The 12675-nt window shown below is 39.3% G+C and overlaps 1 protein-coding gene across 1 annotated transcript; it reads right to left on the bottom strand.

Moving 5' to 3' along the window:
• Nucleotides 1-5778: 5778 nt before the first annotated feature.
• Nucleotides 5779-9105, bottom strand: LOC141595011 (uncharacterized). The gene has a single exon (XM_074414986.1). The coding sequence runs from the start codon at nucleotides 9103-9105 to the stop codon at nucleotides 5779-5781; it is 3327 nt and encodes a 1108-aa protein (XP_074271087.1).
• Nucleotides 9106-12675: the final 3570 nt, after the last annotated feature.

The raw sequence follows: 12675 nt of genomic DNA, 5'->3' as shown, positions 1-12675 counted from the left end.
AAAGAAACTTGGACTGGATCGTTAATTAGTTACTTAAACACAATAATTATTTTTTTTTGGACATTTTTTGGAAGCATAGGTCCAAAATAATACATTTAACCCCAAAAGCAAAAATCGAAATGCTTTTGGTCGGAACACAATGCTATGTATGCAAAAGTGTTCCCAAAATGTTAGAGGCGCCCTATAGCCTCTACACAACCATTTCGTTTTCTAGAAATGGATAGGAGGTGCACTGTCAAGGTTTTATAAGTAGAGAAGGCAGTCTTAGTTACTATTTACATATATGCTGCAGACGTACAGCTTGGAAGTGTTAGAATCTGGGACTACTGGGTTGCAGCTGAGCTGCTGGTGTTTTTCCTTTTCTTGGTAGGCGATCCAGAACCCTGCTTGGTAGTGTGGCGCTTTGGAGTGCCCTGCGCTGGGGTTTCTGGAGTGCATGAAGCAGTTTTTTCAGCTTTGGGTGGTTTCAGCAATGGGGTTGTGGGCATGGAAAGCGCTTTAGTCGTATTAGTAGAGACATCAGGTGGATGAGTAATTTCATTATCGGCAATTTCAGTAGGAGCTTCAGACTGCAACTGGATGTTTTCAGGACTTGTAACGACTGACGCAGAAAGCTTTCGTAATGCAGGATAGTCGGAAGTCACTGCAATATCAACCAGGGTTAGTTTTGTAGAGGGTCGTCTGTTTCTTCAAATTGTAATTTTCGCTCGACGCTAGCCGATCGAATCGACCATGATCGATGATATTTGAACTGTGATCTCTGTTTTGATCGTCCGTGTTTGCTTCTGATTGTTCTGACGCATCTCTGTGTTGCGATGGGGCGCAACAATTTTACGAAGAGCCCATTGCAAAATATTGTTTCTTGATAGCGCAATCTTTGGTGAAACTTCAATTACCAAGGGCCCATTCTTTAAAGGTTCACAAGCTTTCGTGAAGGTTATACTGTCATTCTGAAAGAGAGGACAATAGCTCAACTTAGATATTACAAATAGGACATTTTCTTGAATTGAATCTTTAATGTTTTTTAAAGTCAGCATTTATGTTTTATGACGTTTCGATGTTAATTCAGTAATCTGGCTGCACTAGCCTACTTGTTTATCTGATTTAGTCGCTCTACCACAATGGCACATGGTATTTTTTTGATATTCAAAATGTTTGTTACAGGTTGGTTTGAGAAGACATAACTAAAGTTGTAATTTTTGGGTCCTAAATGGTGTTGTTCATTTGTCTGCTATTCACGTTTAGAGGTCAGCTGGTATGAATGTCGGATACTGCTCTGTAGTGTTATAAGTGCAGACGCTATTTAAATGCGATAACGTACTGTATGTTTCATATGGAATATATCTGCAGCCGACATCTGGAACATTGCAACTGCATCTGTTGTGAATGCTGTTATTTCTATCTGTCCAGTTCCGTCTGAGACTTCACAATTGAATGTAATCCTGCGTTTAAATTGTATAAGTTACTAATATAGAAGAGTTTGATCATTAAACACTTTGAGTGTGTCATTTACAGGAAATGTGCGTGTAGTCTACCTTGGCTCTGACAGCACTCCATCTTTAGTGCATGTTTCACATTTGAAAGATTCTCCAGATGCATAGTCAGGACGTTTACCACAGTTTGAACAGCCTAAGTACGCATTAATTTTTCGCGCAGTCTGGTTTTGGCACTGTGACGTTCAATTTGTACTTCTCGTCCTGAAGCGTCTTGCTTGCCTGTTGCGAATTACACATTAGATATCGAATGTAAGACAGTGGACGTAAGGGCAACTTAATATTAAGTGTGTACATATAACATATTGTTTTCTTAAGATGACCACTTGCAAGCCATTTGTTTATACCTTTTTTTTAGTGAGATTACCCAACGTAATTAGAGGTGTAGGTGTGTCCGAGTCTCTGAGCTGGTAAATTTTTGACTGTAAATCTTTCAGGGAGTTTCTGTTCCGGCCCCCCCCTACAGAAGATAACTGTGATTAGTAAGTCAGTGGTGTTTAACTAAGCACTAAAAATAAAGTTGGCAAATAATGTTTTAGGTTTAGAGCCGAAGAGATCATACCATTCTATCTGGGCAGTAATTTTAGGACCTGTAGGATCCGTATTGATTATGGTTGACATGGTGCATGTTAATGAGAAGCCTGCATGATTCTTAGATTAATACAGCAGATATATTGGAACATGATAAACCTTTTGACACTGTTATAGGTTATACCTTTATAGCTGGAAACCCGTAAAGCTGTGAAGCCAATTACAGGTAATTTATCGACTATGGATGTCAGCTTATCACATTCGTCTTCTGAAAGATCATTCCAAGCTGAGACTACAATTGGTTGTTCAGAACTGGGCCATAAGTGGTAGTGTTAGTTAGTTGGGAGGTCGGTATGTCCAGTATGTTTTTTAAAATGCAACAAGCGTTACATGTGGTCAGTAATAACCATCTCCCTAACAGTGCTTTTGCGGCCTTGCTTGGAGGGAACTTCGCGCGCAACCGGTTCGACATACAACAGGATTCCAGCAACGTCTGGTAGCATCATTTTTGTTAGGGTTAATAAACAGAAACATTATGTAAGTAAGTGAAGTCATTCTGCACATTCGTTTTTTACCAAAAATGTCGTAAGGTGTTGCTGTTTTTGGTACTTGGGAAACATTCTGGTATTCTGGAAGTAAGGCCTCAGGTGTAGTTGTAAGCGGGCGGATTAGTGTCTGCTTCCCAAAACCCATTGTGTATGGAACTTCAGCAGGATCTCGCCTATATTGGTCCTGCATTGGCCTGATTGGGGCATTTGCAATTTCATATACTCCGTTGCACATAATTGCTTCTTCATGAGCTGCAACTTGATCCCCAAATAGAATTCCCCGCATTTTATGTCCCTGTACAGAGATATCTCAAACTCAGTAAGATATTTGTTTTTTTTTGGTTTTATTTTGTTAAAAAAAGGTCGTTTTTTGAAACACGGCAAGTAGTTTTCATAGTTGACGCCGGCAAAACGAAAAAGAGCGATGGCTATTATTTGTGTTTCTGTAAATACAGCACGGGAAACGCAGTGACATCTGCATGAAAGTACTCATTAAATGTAAAGTAAGCTGAGATTAAAAGTTTTACATAACCAACTCAGTGTAGACAAAATCCAACAAAGCTATATAGACGACTTAAGTACACAAATAACAAATTGATGACTGGTAATTAATAACACACAGTGGCATTCCTATAAACTTGGTATGCATGATATACACAATATAATAGACATGTTATTTGCCTTATCATCATGCAGTACCACCGTCTGATAGAGGACATCCTTTGCAGATCTTTGGGCTTTCCCTTTTTGCAAAACCTTAACCTTGACCCTGTAATTTGTGCTATTGGTGTTCAGCTCATCTAAATATACTCTGCCTTCAGTCATGATAGACGGTGCACTGTATATAAAGCATCATCGCGAGAATGTAAGCAAGTGTTCAGGTAAATTAGATGCACAATTGCTGGAAATTTTTGTAGAACAGTACTGTTATTTAAAGGATATGATTGCAAATTGAAATATAACAACAATGCTCAAGTTCTAGTTATATGAAGGCACAATTTTATCTGAAAGTTTCATAGATTCTAATAGCACGTAAAACACAGAACAATATAGTATGTACACTGTAAATGTAATGAATGTGTTGACAGTGGAATTGTCTTTTACTTCTGATAAGTTTATATTTCAACTTGTATCTCACTGCTGTTGGTTTGAAAGAAAGCTTTGTTAAGCAGATTGACAATTGTACACTGGAAGGTATTAAACAGAGCAACAAGGGTAACCTGATTTTACCTCTAACACCATTAGAATTTAGAAGCCCTAAAATTTAAAAAGGCTAAATGTTTGTATATAAATAGCATTAACGCCATTGATGCAGGACATTCTATAGCATAACTACAACATATTACAAATCTAATCATTGTAAAGTTACCATTATAATCATGCATGTTATTACAGAAGCTGAAAGTTGAAACAATTACTTTCTAATACACATAATTGCAAGCAAAAACAGTTTTAAAGAGATTACCTCCTTACAGTTGGTAATTAGAATTGTTTCCTGTCGAAGGAAGAGCGTAAGATCACAGTTAATTCTTCCAATGAATCTTGTTTTGAAAGCTTTGCTTAACTTGTTTTTATGAAGATCAGTATTGAGGAGTGGTGTGGTTTATACTTTTAGTATATTGTTTTACTGACAGAGGGACACATTGTTGGACTGTGTTACTGACATTAGCTTTATGCCTATGACCTATGGAGTGTTGGAGTATATTAAGGGAAGAATTTTAGTGAGGGTAGTTGTATATATGTGGTATGTAGAGCTATTGTACTTTTAAAATCAATTATTTTTTGTGGTAAGGTGGGCTATTTGGGTGGAATTGTCAATTAGTAGGAATAGTTGATTGTACTGTAAACGGTCATTTCCGGATAATATTGTATTTAGACTAAGTAGTTTATTAATTTTAGTATATGATTAACAATTAACAAGGCATATCTCTTTTTTTTTTCGTGGTTTTGTTGTTGTTTTGTTAGTTTGTTAGTTGGTTTGTTAGTTTTTTAGTAACAAGGCATATATGATTAACAATTAACAAGGCATATATGATTAACAATTAACACCTATTTTGTTGTTGGTTTGTTAGTTTTTTAAAATCTTTTTTCTTTTTTTTTTTTGGATTTTTTGTGTGTGTTGCTTCGTTTTTAATATGTACTAAGTTGTTTTCCTGTATATTGATTTGTCCAGTTTCCGCATTTTTTTTTGCGTGTAGTTTTTTTTTAATTGAATTATTTTTTTTTTTAGAAGATATTGCAGTTCTATGTCTTATTGTGGTAGGATGGATATTAGTAATTCTATGTTTGAATGGCAATATATAGGTTATAATGGCATTAATACATTAGATATTGTGAGTATGATTAGTAAGTAGTTGTACACATATACATGCACAATTACGTTTAACTTTTTGATGCACCATCTGTTTAGGATTAAAATACCCTTTTAGGAGGTTTGATTATAAATGCTCCCTCCAATTTCATTTATTGTCCCCCTTTCTTTTTTGGTATGAGAAATGAGTGAATCAATTTGGAGTATACAATACACATTATCCCGCATTAAACTGATTTTGCGCCATACAAAGTTGTCCCAAAAAGGAGAGAGGGAATAATAAGAAAAATGGATGGAAAGGGAAAGGGGAATAATAAACGAAATTGGAGGGAGTATTTTTTTTTGGGAATGGAATCATTAAAATCTACATCTTCATAAAATATCACCCTTAATATTATGCCTAATATCTGGTTTACATAGAGGAGAAGTTCATTGTTCATATAAGCATTCTATGGAATCTAACTTCTATTTAGTGGTCAGCCTAATCGTTCAATTTTCAGCACACAAATATTTAGTAGACCACTGTGATTTTAAGTTGTTGGTTAGGCATACATATTTCCAAAAGCTAATTCATCGTCCATTGGACTATAGTTTATAGCAGCTGGCATATCTGGCAACTGAACACTTGAGCTGGGATGTCATCACCAAATAGCGCTGGTCCAATCAAAGCTAAGGTAGCGCCTTTTTTCACATGGCAGTGCTGTGCATAGTAAGTCGTAGATAATGTTCAGGAAGTTTGTAGCTCCAAGTGTACAGAATCAGCACTACTTGTCTATTCAAAGCCTATTGTACAATACAAGTAAAATTTGTTAATATTAGCTGTGATTAAATTCCTAACAATAATCCGTCAAGAGATGTAATGTTCAGGTAGTAAATCAGTAGCAGTAGTTTACCTTTAAATGGTAGTAAGTGGTACAATTCCTGCAAGGGTTAGAGCTTCATATGATACGACGTTTCTGACGAAGGTAGCGGGAACTGTTTCTGGGCCCGGTGCTGCGACAACTGTAACGTGTTTTGCTTTCCGTGCTCTGGATAGTGCCACATATAGCTGTCCATGAGAGAAACATGGGCGAGGTAGGTACACAGCAACCTGACTTAAAGTTTGACCTTGACATTTGTTGACTGTCATTGCAAAGCTGAGCTTCAATGGAAACTGGTTCCTCTGGAATTGAAAAGGATAGTTAGCTGAAGGAGCTGGGCGGAGTTTGATCCGTGGTATCAGCACGGTGTCTCCCCTGTTTTGCCCAGTCATAATTACACATTCAATTGTGTTTGGTAAAAACTTCTTATATATTAGTCGTGTGCCATTGCATAAGCCAAATGATGGTTGGAGGTTCCGAATCAGAATAACAAGGCAATTTTCTTTAAGTATAAGTTTGTGAGGACTCATTCCCCCCGGATTCAATTTGTTGATGAACTCAGCAGGATAGACTGCACAGGTGTCATCTAACATTGAATCGTGACTTGTGTATGTTACAGATTGTCCTGGGAACTGGTCAATTAGAGCGTCATTAATGGCATCAACATCGTCGTTTAAGGGTGTTAAAATAGCTCGATCTGTAAATAGGTTAGGATCAAAGGTCCCAAATGCTAATTCTGGAAATGCAAGTGCCGCTAAATCAGCAATTGGATTTGGACTTGACTGGTCCAGAACTCTGACAATACCATCCGGAAGTTCTATGTTCTCACATTCTTTCGTTTGTAACTCGCCATTGCCAAGTGCAAGTAAAAACTTTGCAAATTCCGGATCATCTTTAGCATGTAGGTTTTCAGTCAGGCTAAATTTAATAAGCCTTGGCCAGAGGTGTGAGCTGAACAAACTCGCTTCTACGACTTCATGCTGGGATTTTCGAGGTAGAATAGGAAGTGTTTGCCGAAAGTCACCTCCGAATACAACCACCTTTCCTCCAAAAAGCTGGTTTGGGTCACACAAGTCTCGAAGAAGATGGTCTAGAGACTCAATATTTTGGCGTTTTGACATTGAAGCCTCATCCCAAATTATCAAACTTGTTGAACGGATCAATGCAGCTAGGCTACTTTGTTTGGGGACGTCACATGCCAGAGATATGTCACATTCCAAGGGTATTTTGAACTGCGAATGCGTTGTTCGCCCGCCGGGTATGTTAGCTGCAGCTATTCCTGAAGACGCCGTAGGTAAGAAAATTTCTCCCATCATGCGCACCTCAGCGTACAATGCTTTGTATAAGAAAGTTTTACCGGTGCCCCCCGGTCCGTCTATAAAGAATGCCCCTGGTTTCGACGACTGTATGTGTCCCATAATTGTTGTAAATGCGTCTTTTTGAGCTGGATTTAACAGAGTTTTACACAATCTGCAGTCTTCAGGTATTGCTGCATCCAGGGCATCAACTATATCTCTATTGCGTCGAGCGTCGTCATCAGTGCAGGTATCTAGATGATCCAGCCCAAACTCTGCCATTGTCTTTCCCATAGCTTCTAAATACCTCTCGACTGCACGTGCTGTTAGCTGACTAATTTTCAGTGGGTCGTCAGGAAATTGAAATCTAAAATCATCTGACAACGATTCGTAGTGTGTACTCCATAACAAGGACGGGTCCTTTGGTTGGGCGAAAATTAGTAATGTTGAGAAAAGGCGACGAAGTACAATAGGCATCTGCATTGCACACGCTTCTGCCATACATAATTCGGCAGCTTCCTCTTCTTCAACCAACCTGTGTCGCAAGGCCGCCTCTTGGAATGTTGCACACACGTATCCATCCACCGTTTTCAGATACTCAAATGAGGTGGGACCTCGGATGTGTAGTAACAACAGCCTTAGGAAAAACCTCTCACCTTCGGCTGGTGCTACAAAAACCAGTCTGCCAATTGCAATAACTTTGTTTTTCCTCTTTTCCCAAGTTCTAGACCCCGTATCCCAACGGTAGTGCTCTGTGAATTCACCATACAACAATTTGGGGCATCCTTCGGTTGCACTTGTCCTGAAAAACTCAGTTAGAGGCGTGCGGCTCTTTTTTTCATCAGCAATGAGATCAGCTAAATTATCTGTTGGCCTGAGGCGTATTGTCTGCATGTTTGGAAGGTGCACCTGAAGGGGCATCACCGGTGGTTGTGTCTCAAATAGATCAAAGCCAAATATTCGCCAAGCTGCTTCACATGGAGATACCCACCGGCCTGTTTGGTATTGCGAAATTTCATCTACTGCTTGAGGTTCTTCACCTTCAGCTAAACTAAAGGATACCCTGTCATGGCCTTTGTATATATACTTATATAAATATTTCACTGCGTGCATTGTTGAACATACTTCAACATTCAGATGACAGTCGAACAGTGACAATAAGTATGGGTTATAAGGGATAACCCATCTGTTGTCCATATTGTGCTTCCGTATAACAACCACGTGGCCTGTGTTGCGTCTCCTATAGTCCGGATACCCAGAACCATTAATTATAGTATCAGGTGTGTAGGGCTTTGGGTAATTAAATTTGCAGCGCCCTAGTGTGTTGGGATGTTTCATACACGAACATGCAGGATTAAGATTGCCACAAGGACCGTGCATCATGTGCTTAAGCACAGACTTACGAAGGGATGGGTTTGCCATAGACGGTATTTCAGCAGAAACAAATTTGTCAAAATCAGCTGGGCATTTCAGCCTATACCCATCTTTCAAAATGATAAGGAAGTGCACATGAGGGAGACCCCTTTTTTGGAATTCAACTACATATACGTACGCAGCCACTTCGCCAAAGATTTGCTTTTCTACAATTTGTTTCTTCAGCGCTAAAAGCTTAGCACGGAAGACTCTAGCTACTAAGTCCGGTCTATTCTGAGCCTCCTCTCCTGAAGCTAGTTGATCTTTTATCTCAGGCCAGTTAGCATTGCATGTCATGGTGACAAACAGATCTGGTTTTCCAAACCTATGAACAAGAGCCATTGAGTTCAGATATCTTTTTTTCATGTCCCGGGGTCCTCCCAAGAAAGTCGGTGGCAAAATAACTCGCTTGCCAATGTTCGCCGCGCGATGCTCGCCTGCCCCAACAGTATCAAGAATTCCTTGGTATAACTCAGCCCTTATCGTTTCTTGATTGTTCCGAAAATAATCAAGCCTTGTATTTTCGATCTTAACATACATGTCAACCACGTACTGCTGAAAACACCGTCCTGTTCTAAGTAACATATTCCGGGACGGTTCGCAATTTGTAACAATAATACCGGCGGCATGAAACGAACTTCGACTTTGGCCCATATATTTGTACGGCACCTGTCGTTGACATGTATAAACAATTAGCTAATGCAGATGCCACTCTTCTTACTACTTTTTGTAAATCTATTAACATGTAAGTAAGTTTTACTGGTAAGGTCACATACGGTTCGATTCATCTTCTAACAGGCACTCGACGGTTTGGCTATGTTCAGAAGATATCCTACTATGAACATTGGCCCCTCTCTGGGCTGCATTTGAGTTTAGCTTTTGAAGCCCTTGCACCCACCCACACTCTCCGTATGGGAAAAGTAATGGGTACTGCAAAGGATCGTAGCCCCCATAGTAATGCACTATTCTATGGGATTGGTTATTCTTCGCAGTCACAATTATATGTGGAGTGCTAGATTCGCTAGATGATGAGTTATCTGTCCAAATAACAGCAACCTCATCAGACGTGGGCGCATTATACACTCGTTGGTCAAGGACAGGATTTCTGTGAATTCTTATTTGGGTATTTTCATTAATGGGTAGTTCTCTTAGGGATCGAAAGAAACGTGCATAGGGATTGTCAGTTGTAATTTGTATAAGGGTGTTAACGATATCCCCTCTGACTTCGGGGAAGCATCCAATGCGATTCAACGCTTCATGTTGACCATCATAGAAATATAGCTGCAAATATTTGGGTTTACAATTATCGGGAAGCAATTTAGGTACGTTATGATATATCTGGCCATGAAGTTGAAAGACATAAATACCTTTCTGAGTGGATGCTATATAATCTCCACCAAATGAGCTAAAGGCAAATAAGTTGTTATACATTCTTGCGTATGCCCGGAAATGAACTGCATCCTCGTCAGGCGAAGTGTACAGCCGTGCTAAGGCGGGAGGGAATGCATTTGTAGGCAAGTGGATTGTTCCATCAGCACAGCAGAATAATGGGGATTCATATGCAATCTTTAGGGCATTGCATTTAGTGCAAACTTTACTTTGTGGAAGTTTCAACTGGTCTGTAGGCAAGGGGTGTGCAACGTGGGCCACAGGTAAGTCTGTGCGAACAGTACCTTGAAAGGAGTTAGTTTAACACTATCTTATAACGATACACCAGTAACATGAACAGCAGTATGGAAACGTTATTCACCTGTTTGTCGGCGGGCTCGGGTTCTCCTTTGCCTCTTTGGTTGCGATTGTAGAGGCGTTCCATCTACACTGTTGCATTGGACATTGCATAGAGTAAAATATATTGTTTATTAAGTTCCACCCATAAAGGATTGTACGCTGTAAATTGTACCTTGTTCCTGAATGGTCGCCATTTATGAATGTCGCTCTGGCCCGTTTTGAACGTCTAATTGGTGCAGGAGGCGTTATAGCCATGGCACAGGTTGTCTTTGTGCCACGGCTCTGTGACGACCTACATATTTGCGTCTGTAACGACATAAGTTAGAGAATGTAAGTTTGTAAATGAAAGTGTTAGGGGGGGTTGACTCGAATCACATTTCCAAACAAAACCGTAAAACAGAGAGAGTTTGTTGGTAAACTGGTTTAGATTGGGGGATAGTTCAAAGCACGGACTTCGATAAAACACGACTGTAACAACGGCATTCAAGTATTTAGGGCTTTACTACTTTCAAAGAGGGTATCTTCCCTTTCATGTAGATATACATATCACCTATTTAAAGCAAAACACATAATATATTAGAATTCGTGCTAAATATGTAGTTCAGAATTACAAACTTCATTCACTCGGTTGGTCACTTTATATACGATATGTGTTAATTCAACAATTAAATGTGGTTATATCTCCTATTTGTATTATGCAGTCATAAGTTTATTTATAGACGTTTTGTTTAAGTAGGAGTAGGGGCTCCGATAAAATGGGTGGTAACCAGTTTCAGTTTGTAAATATATGCTGAAAGGATGTTCCAGTCAGTTCAGTAGTGTTGACGAATGCATTATTTTTTGGATAAGAAATGCAAATATAAATTTACAAATAAGAAGTAGTAGGGAACATAACCGTTCATCCTAAATACAGTACAAGCATATGGGAACATAAGTACAACATTTATACATAAAAACTGTCTTAGTGTCAAAAGCTTACAAAATAATCCTATTTAGCAGGATTTCGAAATTTCAAGACTTGTGGAACATAACCGTTCATCCTAAATACAGTACAAGCATATGGAAACATAAGTACAACATATATACATAAACACTGTCTTAGTGTCAAAAGGTTACAAAATAATCCTATTTAGCAGGATTTCGAAATTTCAAGGCTTGTGCGATTGTTAACCTGCACATTAAACACTTGGTGCCAAAATAGAACTTCAACCAAACATTTTTGGTCTTTATTATTAGCGAGATTCCTAGTAGACCGTGTACTTATGCCTTTTTGAAACGGTCAAACATTGCCTCTACATTTTTTGAAACTCTAAAATAGCGAGGGGGCTTAGCTCGTGCAGGGCGCACATGTGCCTTATGCGTGCAAGTCTGACACAACTTCAGTTTTTTAGGCGGAGGTGGAGGGCCTTTTGGATGAGGGATCTGAAAGTCAGCAGAACGTGGAGTTGTGGCCCCTTCCTCAAGAAACAAGCATGATTGTTCAAATTCCTCTTCTACGCCTGTGAGCCGCGCTTTCGTAGCAAGATAAGTTTCTCGCTCTAGGGCTGAGTCGAGGGCAATACGATTGGTGTCAGGAGTATCGTAGTTTGCATCTATAATCTCAAGGTTTAAAATTGGCACAATGTAGTCAATTGCCTTCTTGGCTACGTCGTATTTTGCGACCTCAGGAAATTTGAAGCATTCACTCACAAAGTCCTTCTTTCCAGTTACCATTCCTGGAACGGACACAGTTATAAATGCAGTATACCTTTCTTTCGCATGCCTGAGAGTATGCATTGTCGTGCAGTGGATTGGGAATTTTTTGGTTAGAAGCTCCAATAGGGAAACGTAATCAAGAGTTACAATCTTGGGAGTTCCTGATTTGGCCTCCAAGGGCTCTTCATTTAGTGGGGTGTTTCTATGGCCTTTTATAAGTTCTTCTAATTCTAGCTTTTTCAATCTATACAGCCCACCCATTCTTTGCATCAGTTTTCTCTTGGCATGGGTAAAATCCTTAACCGTAACATTGTACTTGGTCATGATATCACGAACAGCTTGCATTGCTGCATGCTCACAAGATTTTTCAGGAGTTAATGCTGGAGCACCAGTGTAGATTAAAGCTACTGGCGCACTTTCTGTGCGGAGCGAAAGGTAGACACTATTACTGGTCCTATTAACATACCGATACTCAGGACTTGAGAAGCTTAGACATTCGGCTATTTGTTCAATCAAGGGTTGGAAAGGTATTATTACTTGTGTAGGTGCAGGACCTAAACCCTGTAATTTGATTAAATCTTTTGTTAATAAGGGTTGTTGCCAATGTTGCTAAAATAGCAGCTGTTCTATCTGTTGGGAAAAGGAATATGTAGGCTGTTTTTTGAAGTAACTTACCCAAAGCATGTGATGAGTGGAACTAAGGTTATTGCAAGCATGTCACTGGTAATGGGGTCCAAGTTAAACAAGTAGGTCCAAATTGAAGAGTTTAGATGTAGGGTTTACGCATATATTTTTAAAACA

The sequence above is a fragment of the Silene latifolia genome, chromosome 8 (assembly GCF_048544455.1).
Source record: "Silene latifolia isolate original U9 population chromosome 8, ASM4854445v1, whole genome shotgun sequence".
NCBI classification, from domain to species: Eukaryota; Viridiplantae; Streptophyta; class Magnoliopsida; order Caryophyllales; family Caryophyllaceae; genus Silene; species Silene latifolia.
This window is presented reverse-complemented; position numbering and strand designations above follow the sequence as displayed.